At 44.9% G+C, this 17,628-nt stretch overlaps 1 protein-coding gene across 1 annotated transcript; it reads left to right on the forward strand.

Annotated features, from left to right (window-relative positions):
* The first annotated feature begins 10,737 nt into the window (after window positions 1-10,737).
* On the forward strand, window positions 10,738-12,829 carry LOC133914542 (silicon efflux transporter LSI2). The gene is made up of 2 exons (XM_062357639.1): window positions 10,738-12,081; window positions 12,319-12,829. Exons 1-2 carry the CDS (start codon window positions 10,920-10,922, stop codon window positions 12,591-12,593), a joined length of 1,437 nt encoding a protein of 478 aa, XP_062213623.1. The 5' UTR covers window positions 10,738-10,919; the 3' UTR covers window positions 12,594-12,829.
* Window positions 12,830-17,628: the final 4,799 nt, after the last annotated feature.

Genomic DNA, 17,628 nt, shown 5'->3' on the forward strand with positions numbered 1-17,628 from the left:
AAAATAAACTAACAGATCTTTTCACAAGTGAAAATCCTTAATATACTAGGCTCAACTAGTGCAAAATCACTTTAAATAAGTGTGAAAGTTCCAATCCTAAGATGAAAAAGATTGCTCAGTTCTAGAAAAAGATATGCAAGAAAACGTTAATTGAAAAACCCTGAAAACACTATTCACCAGAGACTCCGGGTTGTACAGTATTCGGAGCATCTGGGATAAATCTGGAATATCTGGGTTCTATACAGAATGAACTTGAAACTAAAATTAAACTATATCTAAAGAGTTCTAGCTCAAACCAAATGAAATCATGTGTTCCAAGCGATGATTCCAAGTAGATCTATAGAGAACCTACAATCAAATACATATTAACAAGTAAAATGCAATCAAATACAATAGAGCAAAATGCATAAATATTGAGCAAGAACACAAGAACAACAAATCAAAGTGGAGACACAAAGATTTTCTTCCCAAAGTTCAGATTCACCACCATGAATCCTACGTCTCCGTTGAGGAAGCTCCAAGGTGTCGGATCTCTTTCAACCGCTTTTCTCGATCCACTAGCTTTATCTCTTCCCTTAAAAAGGTGATATAGACCATCACAAATATTTTCACGGCTCACCACAAGCACGGGAGTTTGCCGATGATGCCTAGCCAACTAGGAGCTCAAAGCTCCAAAAGTAACAAACGCGACGATGAACTTCTTGTCGATGACTCGAGTGCTCAAATGGGATTTAGCTCACTTGCACTCAATCTTTGAATCTCTCAACCCAACTCACTTTTCTTCTCAAATCTCACACTAAAATAGAGTGGGAAGGAGTTCTTTTTGGCTCTAGAGAGTTTTTCTTTCGTGCCCAAGCAACAACAAAGGATGGGGTCAGGGGGTATTTATACCCAACCCCCAAAATTATTTGTTGCACAGCTTTTTGTATTGATTCGGAGTATCCAGGTCAATCTGGAGTATCCAGGTTAGCATTAGAACGCATAACCAAGAGCCTTGACCGGAGCTCATCCTGGAGACTCCGGCCAACCCGGAATATCTGGGTGAAACATTTAGGCCCTAAAAGACCACCTGGCTCGGAGCCAAACCCAGAGTATCCGAGTGAAACATTTAGGCCCTAAAAGACCACCTGGCTCGGAGCCAAACCCGGAGTATCCGGGTCAACCCAGAGTATTCGAGTAAACCAAAAATGCTTTAACAGATCACTGGCTCGGAACCTCACCTGGAGACTCCGGACAACCCGGAGTATCCGAGTAAACTAGAACTCACCCTAAAAAAGGCTATAATTTTTTATCCGAAAGTTCGATTTCGAAGATTTTGGACTCTATGGAAAGCTTATTCAGAGGGCTACACATGCCAACTGAAATCATGATCCCAAACACATTTGATCAAACTAGGAACACTTCTAAACCCAATTCGGACACTTCCACACTTTTCGCACCGAATTTTCAAAGTTAACTCTCACTTTGGGGTTTGGTTAGAAACTCTTGAGCACCGAGACACGACAATTAGCTCTACATTGTATCTCTCTTAATAGCGTGGCATACCTATACTCAAATTCAAAGATAAAGCTCGTTTGAAACACTTTGAGCCTTTGAATACCTTCAAGTACCGCTTCTTTCCTTCAAACCTTGAGGGTTGTTAACTTCCATATATTATTCACTCCATCTCTTCTTGATTCTCCAAATGATTGATATGAATTACTCATAGCTTCACATGGCCTCACACGGTCCATTGGCGTAAAGCCTTCACTCGCTCTTCACCACCGCCTTTGTCATTCGATGCCAAGCCATTTGCTTGCCCTTCACCATGGATGGTCCATCGCAGCTGAATCTTGCTTTCCCTTCACTGTCTTGCCATAGAAAACCATTTTGTATCCGACATCTTCAAGAAATTCACTTTATCATATATGGAGTCTAATCTTCTTCTTCACTTCTTGACATGTAGAATATATCAATTCAACTTATGCTTTCTTATGGAATCTAATCCCAACTTACTTTCAAGTATAAAATACATGAGTTAATCCATAAAAACTCAATTGAAAATATTATAACTTTAGTTACTTGATCTCCACAAGTAACTTAGCATTTACACTTATTGTCAATCTTCTTGCGCTTCTCCTTCTCCTCATGAGCATCACTATGCATCCTGAGCATCACCTAGAGCTCATTCATCGTGATGCACTTTTAATTTCTCCATTCACCTAAAGCTCATGCATATCTCTCCTATATGTATCACCTATGGAACAACCTACTAACAATTCTCAATAACGCTATTAGTCCATATGTATTGTCATTAATTACTAAAACCACACATAAGGGCTAGATGCACTTTCAGGGCCAAGCCACGGCTTGGCCTGGCCGGACCACGCTAGTAGGCCAAGGCGGCCTCGTGCGCTTACGCGTGGCACGCTGGTGAGGTTCGAACAACGACGGAGGGGAATGGGCGACGGTGAGCAATCGTGGCGGTGCGTCATCGGGGAACTCGCCGCAGTCATGTTCCCGCCGGAGTTCCACGATGAGATGCTAACGCCATCCACCTACGCACTACAGGGAACTCAGTTGGGGGTTCGTCGATGGCAGGCCGTGACCGGAGCAGTGTCAGATAGCGACCGAAGAAGGCGGTGGCACAGAAAACTCAATCAACACCTTCCCTATTCTACGCGCGATCTATCTGTAAGGAAAAAAGAGCCTAGAGCTCCTGGGCTACATGGCACGATGACTGGACCACATCCAGAGGTGAAACACATGCCAACGGTGACCATGGCACGGCAGCGGAGTGAAAAACATGTTTCTACATGTGACCGCGCGAAGAGAGAGCACTAGGACGGTGGCATGCTAGCTAGGAGGCTGCGCGAGGGGACAGGGATGCTCACCGAGCTTGAAAACGGTGAGAAGTTGGATGGCGACTGGTGACACGACAGAGCGGTGGTGGTGGAGCGGCTCGGCTCCCTACGCGGGCGTGCTCCCGTCGGGCTCCTCGGTGATGGAGGGTGGCACAGGGATGACAACAACCTCCTGGTACTCCTCGGTAGCTCGTGGGGGGAAAACAACGACAGTGGAGCTGCGGCGGCGGAGCAATGGAGCGGCGGCAGTGCTGTGGTGGCGGCGTGGTGGGGAAATAGAGAAATGGAGGCCAGACTATTCTATTTATAGAAGGAGAGGGAGAACAGTAAGGCGGCAAGGAGTGAGACATGGCACAGAGAGGTGGCGTGGTGAGAAGGTGAGGCATGGCTTCTATGCTCATTGAATGCGCCGGTCGTGGTGGTGGCAGGGCGGACAGCACGACGGCGTCACGCTGGCGTGGGAGAAGACACATTGATTGGTTGTCGGATGGGCGATGCATGGACGGTGTGGCACTCATGAGGGCACGGGCGAAGCTAGGTCATAATTTAAAAGAGAGATTTGAATTTGGATTTGACTTTGGACTTGGCATAAATTCAAATAGGTATATTTGAATTATGACTTGGATTGGACTTGGAGATCTAAGAGAGGATTTAAATTCAACTGGATTTGAACCGAAGGGAAACTAAGAGTAGACTCGAATTTGAGAGACATTCAAATTCAAAACTCCAAACAAAGAACCATAACAACAATAAACCAAATGCACATGAACAATTCAATGCACAGAAAAGTTTAGTAATTAATTTAGTGTATTTTGGAATACTTAGCCAAGTAATACATTTGAATGTATATACACATCTTAATATATATTTCCTCGATTTTAATTAGCTTAATTAATCACCAAAAATTTTAAATTTGGAGCGAAATTTTCTATAAATTAATATGCTAAAACTCAGGATGTTACAATGCGCTCTCCGATGATGTCTTCCCTCACATCATGCACTAGAAGCAGATGGATTGTGCCATCCTATCATGGCTGTACGGCACCATCTCTGTTGAGCTTCTAAAGATTGTGATGACCCCTACCTCCACTAAGTGCCTCCTCTGGATGGGCCTCAAGCAGCAGTTCCTTAGAAACAGGGAGACTCGTGCGTTGTACCTTGATGCGGATAGGATGACCTCTCCATTTCCAGCTACTGCTACAAACTGAAGAGCATGGCCGACACCCTCGGCGATTTGGGTGAGCCGTTCATGATTGCACCCTTGTCTTGTCCGTTTTATGCGGGCTGAAAGAGAAGTTCTTCTACATGGCGGCCCTGTTAGTTTCCCTCCTTCATCAAGGTATGTTCCGATCTGCTCCTTGAGGAGATCACAATGACCTCCAAGCTGGGGTCTTCTTCCATTGCCCTTGTTGCTACCGCCCCCAACAGCCCTCGCCTTGTCTCTAGCGCGGCTACTGGTGGGGACTCCACTGACCACGGCACCGCCCCCATGACCTTCGACGGAAATCGTCCCAACAACCATCATCGTCACTGCAACTACCATCATCACAGCAATTGTACCAACTCTAAAGCCACAACAATCATCATCGTCGCAACCAACTCTGATGACAATGGTAGCAACAGTGGCAACACCGGCGCCCGTGGTTGTGGCATCAACGGTCAAGTCGGGTGGCCGTTGTTCTTCAACCTATGAACGAGCATGGTCCAAGTGTGCCCACACACTGCACCGCAATCGTTGCTGTGCATCCTTGGTCCATGGCCGAATGCTCCCTCCCCCCAGCATTCGCGCATGACACCCCACACCCTAGCCGTCATGCACCCAAGTGCCGCTGGCTTGCCTGTGGCCTTCCCTAGCGTGCCTGGCATGCCCGACGCGCCCGTGGTTTTTGTCGGCATGCTCATGGATGTCGACACTTACTTGCAGTGGCCCTAGCACATGCAACATGGTCTCCCATAACTACTGGCGACTATTGGGGTCAGACTGCACTCACCAACACCTTCAACACAATGATACTCACCCCTCCGTCCAATGTGGAGTGGTACATGGACTACCAGTAATTTTTTTCCCATCCACCTTCTTGTTTTCACTTTGTCTAACATCATCATCAGTAACGGGTCCTGCTACCCATTACCTTCATCGGCTCCATCTCCATACCAGTAGCTTTCGGTCCTCTCTATCTCTGGAACGTTCTTGTCACTCCTGAAGTTATTTAAAAATTGATTTATGTTTGTCAATATACCATTAATAACAATTGTTCTGTTGAGTTGACCCATATAACCTTTCTATGAAGGATCTTTGAACCAGGAGCGTGATCGCTAGGTGCGATAGCATCGATCATCACCCACTGATGTTGTCCCCTCCCAGTTCACATGCCCTCATCGCCGGTGCCTCCTCCACCCATTGCTGATCCTACACACTACCATAGTCTTGTCGACGCTCTGCAGTACCTAACTTTCACTTGCCCAGACATTGCTTACATCGTACAATAGGTGTGCCTTTATATGCATGATCCTCACGAGCCTCAACTTGCTTTGGTAAAACACATCCTGCGATATCTTCAGGGGACCCTTGAGCATGGTTTGTTCCTTCATTGGATCTCACCAAACGAGCTTGTTGTGTACTCTGATGCTGACTAGGTGGGTAGGTTGTCTTGACACGTGCAAGTCCACCTCTGGCTTTGTTGTCTTTCTTGGGGACAATCTCCCCTCATGCTCTTCCAAGTGGCAGCATACTGTCTCTCGCTCCAGTGCATAGGCTGAGTACTATGCCGTGGTGAATGGTATAACCAAGGCCAGCTGGCTGTGTTAACTTCTTTTGGAGCTTCACAGTCCCCTCTAGCACACCACACTTGTCTATTACGACAACGTTAGCCCAATTTACCTCTCCACTAATCCGGTGCAACATCAGCGTACCAAACATGTTGAGATTAACTTGCACTTTGTCTATGAGCGTGTTGCTCTTGGTGAAGTGCACATTCTCCATATCCCGACATCGTCGTAGTATGAGGATATCTTTAACAAGGGCCTGCCCACATCCATCTTTATGGAATTCTGGTCTAGTCTGGACGTCCCTTCTACTGTTCCGACTATGGGAGAGTGTTAGACATATGCTTGCACAGCACGCATGTGTGCCACACCGCCTGTCGCGCCACGTATCTCGCGAATCCCAACCAGCCTCTCCCTTCCTATCTCTCGTATATTTGTTTCTATAAACCAGCTATTGAGATAAGGAAGAGACATACTTATATATACTAGCAACTACACATGTGTGTTGGAATCAATCTAGTATATAGCAATCCAAAGAAGTAAAAAAAAATATATAACATAAGAGATTTGTATTCACTAAATCACAATATGATCATATAATTTCAGGAGGGAGACGGGGACCGTATCGTCCAGAGTTGGCCGTCTGTAGCAGTACAAAGTAGGCAAAGTACGGGAAGAAACCCGGTGCTATAGATGAAGTGCGAGAGATGACGCACCCTTTGGAGAAACCCGACAGTGAATGTATGAAAGACAAATATTGGATGTCTAAATATAGAAGGCAAATAATGAGAGATTGAATGTATTTTTGGAATATATGGAATGCAAATATTGGGCGTCTAGGTATGGAAGACAATTAATGAGAGATTAAATGTATTTTTAGAAGGAGTAACATGATCTAACTTTGCACGATGTCCGTTTGATCAACTCGGGTGGACGGTGGAGATCGATCAGATCTGTTATAACTCGTACATTTTATACGAATATAAATATAGATAATTTGTGATTCATCGATCAAGTTATCGCGTGAGATTATTCCGCTCACTACTTCAAAAAGGCATAAGAGTGCCTGTCGGTGGATGAACACCGCGAGCGGGGATCCTGAGGGGCCCCCTTTGAGATTCGGCCGGGGGGCTGGTCCTGGAACTACCTCGTACGCAAGGTTAATGCGTGTGGGACTTAGGCAGGATGGATCATCGTCAGCTAGTAGAAATGAATGCACCAAGAATTTAGACAGGTTCAGGCCGCACGGAGGCGTAATACCCTACTCCTGTGTGTCCAGTATATTTTCAATGCTCTTCTCCTTTTCTTTTTCCCTGTCTCTTCCGATTTCTATCCCCTTCTTTACAAAGTGCTCCCCCTTTTATCTACCAGGGGGAGGCCCTTCAGGTAGTGCTCAGAACGAGGGCACAAGTTCTCGTAAACAATAAATGGAAAGTGACCATCATTGGTCTACAGTTGATGTTACAGATGGTTAAAAATATATCCCTCGGATGGTTCCATCGGCCTTCGCGTTCTAGCTTTAGCAGGCGCAGGGGCGCCCACCGGCCAGCTTCTAAGTACTCTCTCATGCCCGTTCGGTCAGAGTAGGTCTGACGCGGTCTAATGTAACAGGGCGATAAGCCTCACGCCCATCAAAGATATCTTTAAGCCGTCTTTCTTCATGGGTCCCGCGAGGGGACATGCGATGGAACCCGCCATATTAATTGTGCCCACGCCTTCCTGCCAGGCGGCGGCAGGGACTGACGTATTCAGTACGGCAGGTGTGGGAGAGAGTGGTTGGATGTGACCGTCCACGCTCCTCATTAAATGCGGCATGGGGGCCTCCCACCGAACGACACCTCATTGTGAAGTCCCTGCAGGGTCCACCGGCATGGGGCTTGCCGGGTGCTCGGGGCTCTCTGGGTGCTCAGGGACCAACTGTTCTTGGCCCCGAACACTCACTCCTGGACCTTGCTTCCATCGGGTCCTCGGGGCTCTCCGGGTACTCAAGGACCACCTGTTCTTGACCCCAAACACCCATTTTCGGACCATGCTACCCTCGGGTCCTCGGGGCTCCCTAGGTGCTCGGGGACCACCTGTTCTTGACCCTGAGCACCCACTCCTGGACCATGCTTCCCTCGGGTCCTCGAGGAGTTGGTCCCCGAGGGAAGGCGCCATGTGGCACAGCATTGTCCTGGCCTCGGGACTCGGGAACCCCCGGATCCCATATCACCGACAGTGCCGGTTCAAAAACGATTTCAGTGCTGGTTTTTTCAACCGACACTCTTTACTTGGCACTGATAGATTATCAGTGCCAGTTCTGGAACCAGAACAGTAACTCAGCATCACTGCCGATTCGAACCACGAACCAGCAGTGAAAGTGCATCGGGAGCCAAAAAAAAAGGAAACGAGCCGGCTCGGCTGCTAGTACCACCGCGCTAGCTCTGACCGCACCACCGGCGGCGCTCTCCACTGCCGCGCTCGACTCATCTCAAATACAAAAACACATCTCAAACACAAGAATACAATCAAACGACTCATCTCTCATCCATATACTCATCTTATCCATATTCGAACACAAAAACACTACACTACATCGCAAACCAGCGTGAACAAACAAGATGTATGAGTTTTAATAGTCTACTACATCTATGCTCTTAAGTAGGGCCAAGTCCTGCTGCTGGGAGAGAAGGGCCAGCACCTGATGGTAGCTCTCTAACGCCGCCCTGTTCTTGAACCTCATGTGGACCTCAGCTCCTTGCAACTCTCACAGCAGCAACATATGAACAATAGAACCAAAGAAAGAAATAAATCACATAAATCTAGAGCAAGATGCGCAAGAACTAAAGCAAGTGTGTGTGCACGCGCGCAGGTGAGTGCGTGGCGTACCATGAACTCGTCGAGCTCGTGGTCGTGGCTGACCTCCCCGGCGGTGGAGGCAGCGACGCACCTCTCCTGGCCGATCTCCTCCAGCAACGTTTCATCTCTCCTAGAGCCCGAACATCTACCGAGAAGAGGATCGAAGCCACAGGAAACGGGAGCGCACCGTCCTGCAGAGCACATAGGAGATATCAGAGAGAGAGGAGAAACGAGAGGAAGAGAGAGTGAGAGATGGTGGAAGAGATAAGGTTGAGCTTTTTTTTACGCACAACTGTGAGTGTTGCTGTTTGAGCTCGTGACTGAGTGACGGACGCGAGCCAAAATGCCATTTGATAGAAATTTTGGGTCCATCCGTATCAGTGCCGGTTCTTAGCGGCTCAGTCATTTTTTGTACGCTGGAGATTAAGAACCGGCACTATACATCTTCAGTCGCGTTTTTTTACAATCGACACTAATAAAGCGTTACTTATAGTCTGTTCTGTAGTAGTGGCTATCACCAACAGCATTATTTATCTGCCTTATGAAGTACGACTAACGACCGATCTTAGCCATCTATTGCGTCCTTGGTTAATCAATTAATGCAGTCTTTTACGGTAAACCCATTATTGATAGTATCATTTTTGGAATAATTGGATCTTTTTAATTATTCCACCTAATAATTTCTTCATATAATTTAAGAGGCGTCCAATTGTATACATTTAGTTTAGTGAATATTTGCACTTGAAAAGCTAAGGGCACTTGTCTAGTATAGTACGTTCTGCGAATGAGCAGCGATCCGAGTGGTCAGCTGGCTCAAGTAGAATTCGGGAGTTTCAGGTTTGATCCTCACGCGGATGAATTTTGGGGCTCTCACGCGGTCACGTATGGAGCGTGAGAGTAACGCTCCACGGTGGAGCCAAACCCAGCGAGAGTTCGATCCCCGTTTCGCTTTTGTCCCGGGTCTTTAATAAAAACTGTGTAGATTGAACCGTAATGTAAAAAAAAGTATAGTACGTTCTAAATTGGAGTAGGTGTTGATGTGGATGTTTATAATCGACATCAGTTTCAATAAAAATGGTTAGCTAGAAATGGAAGAGGACATGCCAAGCAAATGTACTTATTTGTTAACCTCGCCTCGCTCTTTCTGTCCAGATGACATCGATCGAGATAATTATTAAGAATTTGATAGTATTGATGCCTGAAGGAGCAGTTGACATGTGAGATCGATGTTAAATTTTATTAATTTTAATTTCGGTCATGCGTTAGATATGAACTCCGACACCGAAATATAACGTTTGTCTTATTGGGAAAGCAAGTAAGGAGCGAGGATCGATTGACACATCAGTCTAGCTAGTTTATCGATCTGCTGCCGGACCAATCATCTCCAAGTATCGGCTCTGTCGTCGTCCTGGCCCTATAGGCCGCCGGGTGGTCGATTGCCTAGCTAATTAATCATGGCATTAACTTATTATTTGCAAACTAAATAACTAAAACCAGCTATCAGCAACTTGATTAAGCCCAACCTGCGAAGTTGATAGTTTCCTAAAATAAGTAAAGCATCAGCAACTTGATTAAGCCCAGTAGTGCATGCGTACGTAACCCGAAAGTGGCAGTGCATGCAAGAGTGATTTGTGCATAATATGTAAAATACTAGATTCACCTCTTCTCCTACTCTCCTCTTATCTAATAATTTTTTAAAAAATTTAAATAATTTACCTATTTTTATCCCACACACTCTCGTCCTCGAGCTCCCTACCTCAACTACGGATATATAACTTATTTTACTATTAAAAATAAATAAATAAAATTATGAGAAAAATTATCAGATAATCTCCTCCATATCTTTCGGATCTTATCTGAAATCAAATTACAATATTACTTCTAAAGTATCCGTTCAGCGACACTCTCATGATGCATCCATACATATCTCCATATATTAAGTTTATGTTTGGTGTTACCGTATTCGATGTTTGTGTTTTTTTTTCTAATACACAGTTATTTAGCTAGCAATTAATTGATGTTACCGTATTCAATATTTGTGTTTTTTTCTAATGCACAGTTATTTAGCTAGTAATTAATAATATCCGAGTGCCTGCATGCCTGCATCAGCGAGTGACGGCATGATCGAGCTGCTTAATTAATTTACATTACCCTTGCTTAATTGTGATCTCATTCTGCTAATTTGACTCTTATTAGGCCTTTTAAATAATGACATCAGCCGACCGACGATCGAGCTCTCGATCCATCCATCCATCCAAGAGCAATGGGCTACTATTTATAGCCCGCAGCACTCGATCGCTTGCCATGCACCTCAAAGTCGTTGTAACTAGAAGAGCTAGCGATCACTAAGATCGAGCTGATCAAAGTGCGAGCAGCTATCACTAGCTAACAGTGATAAGTAAGCTACCACGTGCGTACTAACCGATCGATCACTAAGAGCGAGCAGCTATCCAGGAGAGAGAGATCGACGAGATGGCTCTTGCGTCGGTGTCCAAGGTGGTGCTCGGGTCCGTCGCGTTCGGGGTGTTCTGGGTGCTGGCGGTGTTCCCGTCGGTGCCCTTCATGCCTATCGGCCGGACGGCGGGGGCGCTGCTGAGCGCGGTGCTCATGATCATCTTCCACGTGATCAGCCCCGACGACGCCTACGCCTCCGTCGACCTCCCCATCCTCGGCCTGCTCTTCTCCACCATGGTCGTCGGCACCTACCTCAAGAACGCCGGCATGTTCAAGCACCTCGGCCGCCTGCTGGCGTGGAGGAGCCAGGGGGGGCGCGACCTGCTGTGCCGCGTCTGCGTCGTCACCGCGCTCGCCAGCGCGCTCTTCACCAACGACACCTGCTGCGTCGTGCTCACCGAGTTCGTCCTGGAGCTTGCCGCCGAGCGCAACCTCCCCGCCAAGCCCTTCCTTCTCGCGCTCGCCTCCAGCGCAAACATCGGCTCCAGCGCCACGCCCATCGGCAACCCGCAGAACCTGGTCATCGCATTCAACAGTAAGATTCCCTTCCCCAAGTTCCTCCTCGGCATCCTGCCCGCCATGCTCGCCGGCATGGCCGTCAACATGGTCATGCTCCTCTGCATGTACTGGAAAGACCTCGCGGGCATCAGCCCTGAGCTCGTCGCCGCTAGCAAGCAGATGGAGGCTGTCGAGGAGGGCCGGGTGTCGTCGCCGTCCTCCCAGGAGCCACCGTTCAAGAGCCCGAAGCTGACCAACGGGGACTACTACTCGCCGTCCATGATGACGGAGAACATCTCCACCAAGCACCCCTGGTTCATGCAGTGCACGGAGCAGCGCAGGAAGCTCTTCCTCAAGAGCTTCGCCTACATCGTCACCGTAGGCATGGTGGTCGCCTACATGGTGGGGCTCAACATGTCGTGGACCGCCATCACCACCGCCATCGCCCTGGTCGTCGTTGACTTCCGCGACGCTGAGCCGTGCCTGGACAAGGTGTCCTACTCGCTGTTGGTCTTCTTCTCGGGCATGTTCATTACGGTGAGCGGGTTCAACAAGACGGGTCTCCCGGGGTCCATCTGGAACTTCATGGCGCCCTACTCCAAGGTCAACAGCGTCGGTGGCATCTCCGTCCTCTCCATCATCATCCTGCTCCTCTCCAACCTCGCCTCCAACGTCCCGACCGGTACGTACTACGTCCGTCGTACCCTGCCAGCCCGCCCCTACGTAGCAATAAGCGTGCATGCATAAATCTAAGAGACAATTTAGTTGTTCAAGTACGTGAACATACGCAGCTTGTCGGTGCCGTGCACACATGCAGTGCTGCTGATGGCATAGGAATATTTTTCTTTAATTTGGAGTTGTGATATCGATGTGACCTGTCCTGACGTGACTCGCTTGTCGGTGCGGTGCACATATGCAGTGCTGCTGATGGGCGGGGAGGTGGCCTCCGCGGCGGCGCTGATCTCTCCGGCCGCCGTGACGAGGTCGTGGCTGCTGCTAGCATGGGTGAGCACGGTGGCGGGCAACCTGTCGCTCCTGGGGTCGGCGGCGAACCTGATCGTGTGCGAGCAGGCGCGCCGGGCGCCGCGCAACGCCTACGAGCTCACATTCTGGAACCACATCATTTTCGGCGTCCCCTCCACCCTCATCGTCACCGCCATCGGCATCCCCCTCATCGGAATGATCAACGTCTAGCCCGCCCGGCTCACCGGCCGTCAGCCACCAACGCCGGCCTGACCAATTAAGGCGTCTACAGTACGTGCATACATACATATATATATGCATGGCCTGCGTACCGAAGCTCGAACATCACATGCAATCGTATGTTAGCTTGGTGTATACCTACGAGTATAATTGCACGTACAGTGCTTTTGTTAATTCCGTATGTGGTGTATGGCTTAAAGAATTAATCAACACAATTAAGTCGCTCCGATCCAGGACCATTATTGTTACTGTGGAGCGAGCAAGTGATGATCATCGATATCTCAGCATGCAGTTAAATTCAGTACCGACAGCCAAGAAAAGGGAAGATATCTCAGCCGGTGATGATCATCGATATCTCAGCATGCAGTTAAATTCAGTAATCCACACAATTAATGTCTGCTGTTCTTTTTTCCGATGTCTACCCCGTTCCCCAACAAAAAAGAAAAAAAAAATACGCCACCTCCAAGTCACACACGAATGTTCTTCAGCTTATTAGAGATAATGCAAATATCTGATTGTGGTGCGCAGTGGTAGCTAACAGTGGTTCCTTCTAGGACTTTGATAGATTGGTGGTTAAAAAAAAACTCGATCAAACTATGAGAAACTAGATGATATTATAGATAAGAAGAAGTAGATAGCTAAATTCGCGTCAAAGATTACACAATCTTGAATGATCTAAACGTACATTCACACTCTCAACCAACCAAACTAAAGGTACATTTACATCCTTAAACAACTCGACTGGTTGTTTATATATGTGAAAAGATGTTATTCTACAAAATAAAAAGCAAAGTTTTGCAGAAAAAATATTGAGAAAGCTAGGTTTAGTGATTCTCTTTTCTACAAAAGTCATATGTTCTAACTCTGTCCGAAAAAAATCGTATGTTCTAACGGGGCTTTAGTTTGGAAGGAATAGGTGTCGTACCAGCTCTTATTAGGATGAGTGTGTTCTGACCCTCTAATTCATATATAATGCCAAGTGTATCTAAGTATGGCCGGTTAGAAATATCTTGTCTCATGTGCGCCTATATGTTTTCAGTCTTGATGCTTGTAATTGAATTCAGAAGTCTTATATTTTTTTCACAATAAGACATTCCAAAAAAAAAAAGGTGTATAGCACATGAGGAAATATCTCATAAGCCTATACTTCTCACCGGCGTTACTATAAAGGAAAAGGTCAACAAAAAAGCGACATTTAATTAACAACCTTTTCTTGACAGGAAATTCCTAAACAATCCGAAGTTACTTTCTCCTATATATCTTGATCTTCCTAACCACACTTCTTCTATAATTCACAGGATGATGCAAGGGAAAAATGCAACCCCCCCAAGTCACTTGGATTTTGACTCCCCCCAAAAGTTGTTTTGTTGCAAAAAAAAAAACCCTAAAGGTTTAGTTTTGTTGCAAAAACACTCCCAAAAATTCAAAAAAATTTAAACAAAATCACAAAAAAATCTAAAAAAACTAGAGACATTTCTAAGACCTTTTGTGAATTTTTTTTTACAAAAATAATATCCTTTGCATCATATTTTGGAGAGTAAGTTTGAAAAAAAAGAAAAACGTACACCTCATTTATTAATTCGAGTTAAATGCATAGTTAATTATTTACTAATCCAAAAATCATGAAACAAAATTTTTTAGTCTTCTTACATGATCCTCTATCTTCTAAAAATACATGAAATTTTGAAATAGTTATTGTAACGTGCAGGATTGAGTAAATATGTTGCAGATAGATTAATTCATAACTAATTCATAGAGAAAATCTACGATTCGCCATTGAATAGCTACTGATTCTATAATTCGTCATCGAATAAATTCTGTTTACTTCTATACCATCGAATAAATGTTTCAATTCCTTATATACCATCTGCTTCCGATACTGCCCTCCGCTATACTGTTCATGAACAGTACCCGAGAATAAAAAAAGTCACAAAAAATATGTCGATTTTTGTGCACGCTCTATAATTCATAATCAACCCATTTTAACTGTATTCACCTAAAAATACTGTGTAAAATTCAAACTAAAATTTCTCAAAATGAGCTACTTTTGTAATACTGTGCATTACAAAGAACTAATTTTTTCACCGCGGGAGATAATTTTAGAAATTATTACATCACATTAGAGGAATATTAGTAAATTTTCTCAGATTTTTTGTAAATTTTTATGAGGCTTAAAAATTGTAAGAATTTAGGTGAATACAGTTAAAACGGGTTGATTATGAATTATAGAGCGTGCACAAAAATCGACATATTTTTTGTGACTTTTTTTATTCACGGGTACTATTCATACTGTTTATGAACAGTGCAGCGGAGGGTAGTATCGGAAGCCAATGGCATATAAGGAATTGAAACATTTATTCGATGGTATAGAAGTAAACAGAATTTATTCAATGGCGGATTGTAGAATCAGTAGTTATTCGATAGCAAATCGTAGATTTTCTCTAATCCATAACACCCCAAAAATTAGTGAAACTACTTTTATTAGTTTACTTAAACAATTATTCGTGTAGAAAAAATAATGGTAGACATGAAAAAGTTAAAATAATATGAGTTAATAAATGAGCTGCATATTTTTTAATGATTTTTTTTTTTATTTTTGGGGGTTTTTTTACAACAAAATTAATTTTTTAGGGGGTTTTTGGCAACAAAATAACTTTTGGGGGCTGAGGGAAGTCAAAATCCAAGTGAGTTTTGGAGGGGTTTTTTGCATTTTTCCCATGATGCAAACATTGCTACTTTCTGCTCCAATGGCCATCCGACAACACCTTTTTTTAACTTCTCGAGCTATACTTTTTATGGATGATGCATGCAACCATGCTATTTTTCTCTACAAAATGCAACATGGCTATTGCGATGGACTTCCTGCATCCGACAACACATTTCTCCACTGCATAAATATTTGCGTCACACTTTTAAATTCCGGTAACATTTTTAAGGATGATGCAGGCTACAGTAACTACTTTCTGCATCCGACAACACATTTTACCAAACCATAAATATTTGCATAATAATTCTTGTAAGGATGACGCTGGAAACTCACCTGGAAATGCCACCATGAGATATGTTAACTGCACCACCATAAAACTACTGAGGCAGGCACCAATTGATGCATATGCATATCAGGCCTAGGAGACCCTCCAGCAGACACCTTAGGTCATGCATGACCTGCACGATTGTCACTGCAAACACCAAGTTAACTCATGATTTACGAAGATAAGATATCTACAAGCATCACTTGAAAGTTGAACGTATCCATAAGAGGCTTGAAGATTGTGTCAACATCTTAATAGTGGGTGCAATTATATGAGTGACAATTCAGAGATCAATGAAGTATTGTCCTTCTAAAAGATGGAATATCTACTATATTCCAATCATTTTAAGAGATCATTGGTAGCTTATATTGACTGTTTCCATACTCCGTAAATAAGAAGATTACACAGGTTTAAGACAACTATAATACGCTGATCGATACAACTTTCACCCATCCAACTTACAAAACTAGAACTCCTCAGCCTTTTGAACTTCCATTATGATGCAGTATTGGTGATCAACTCTTGTCGGCTCAGTATGGTAAAGGAAATGTTGGGGGTCTCCATCAAGGACTCCCATCGCTCTTTGACTCTACCCGCTTAAGACCAAAGATCATTAAACTCGATCAGGACCCTTTAGCGAAAATGACGCTATTAGATCATGTATGTGATTTTGGTGATTAATGATAACATAGTCAACGTGACTAATATATTTGGCAAATATATGTTTTAGTAGGTCTCATGTATGCAATATATGAAAGCCACCACAGCCGAACTCAAGATTGATTGAATTGTACGAGTTCAGGACAAAATGATTGTAGCAAATGGTCCAGTGTTCAGAGGTTGAACTCAGCAGAGTATTTTATCTAAAGACAAAGTGAAGGCTGATGACTTCACCAGATAGTCCGATGCTCTATGTGTTGAACTCACTGGAGCATTTATGCAGCAGAGTTACCTTGGGGCAGAAAGATTTGAAGGCACAAGATAGTCCAATGATGAAGGGTATAAAGCATCGGAGGATTTCTTACAGAAGAGAATTCAAGCACAAAACAACGAAGATCAACTCACTGGAAGGTTCGGTGCCTGTGTTGTACACACCGGATGCTTCACACCAGAGTATTTCCTGCAGAAGTGTTTCCAAGAGTTGAAGATTGAAGAATACCTCATTGGATGGTCCGGCGAAAGGTGTTGTGTACACCGGAGGCTTGCACCAAATCAATTTTTGCAGAGAGGGTTACAGGTGTTGAAGATCGAAGAACAACATACCAGAAGGTCCGGTGATGGAAAGTGTGTACACCAGAGGATCACACTGGAGTATTTTGTGCAGAGAAGAATGTAGTGGCTCGTTGGCTCAAGATAACTCACTAGATAGTCAGGTGATGGTTTGAAGGTTACAATGGATAGTTCGGTGTTCAGGATGACTTTGAGTGGTAGTCCAACGGCTAGTTTCTGAAGATGTACTCACTGGATGATCCGGTGTCAGTACTACTGTTCTCATCAGATCATTCGATATTAATAGCTTTTCTAAGCCATTGGAAAAATGACTAGTTGGTGAGTTTGAGGCTATAAATACCTTTCCACTCAGTCATTTGAAGTGGCTGGGGTCCAGAGAAACACAGAGACACTTGAGAAGACATCCAAGCCACCAAAGTGCTAAAAGTGATCATCTAAGGCAATTAGCACATAGATTATAGAGTGATTAGTGCTATTAGGTCTAGAGAGAGTTGCTAGGTGATTGATGCCTAGAGAGTAGATCAAAGAGTGATATTAGCTTATACAGAGAGGTATGTCGACGTCTTGGAGTCTTGGTGACTCGTTAGCATCTTGGACCTTGGTGGCTCAAGCTTGTTAACCCTCCGATTTGGTGTGGAGCAGTGGCAAGACACGTGTACGGGGATGCAGAGACCCTTGTCTTGGTGACTTAAGCTCCGAAGTGATCATGGTGGCAAGTGATCGAAAGAAAGACTAGTGGTGAGGTCTTGCCTTTGTGGCTTGAC

This window comes from Phragmites australis, chromosome 4, assembly GCF_958298935.1.
Source record: "Phragmites australis chromosome 4, lpPhrAust1.1, whole genome shotgun sequence".
Classification (NCBI taxonomy): domain Eukaryota; kingdom Viridiplantae; phylum Streptophyta; class Magnoliopsida; order Poales; family Poaceae; genus Phragmites; species Phragmites australis.

Excerpts from the sequence above, each read along its gene's own strand:
- LOC133914542 (XM_062357639.1), top strand. The coding sequence starts at position 10,920 with ATGGCTCTTGCGTCGGTGTCCAAGGTGGTGCTCGGGTCCGTCGCGTTC. Across the intron at positions 12,082-12,318 it reads CGCCTCCAACGTCCCGACCG|TGCTGCTGATGGGCGGGGAG; the intron begins GTACGTACTACG and ends GCACATATGCAG.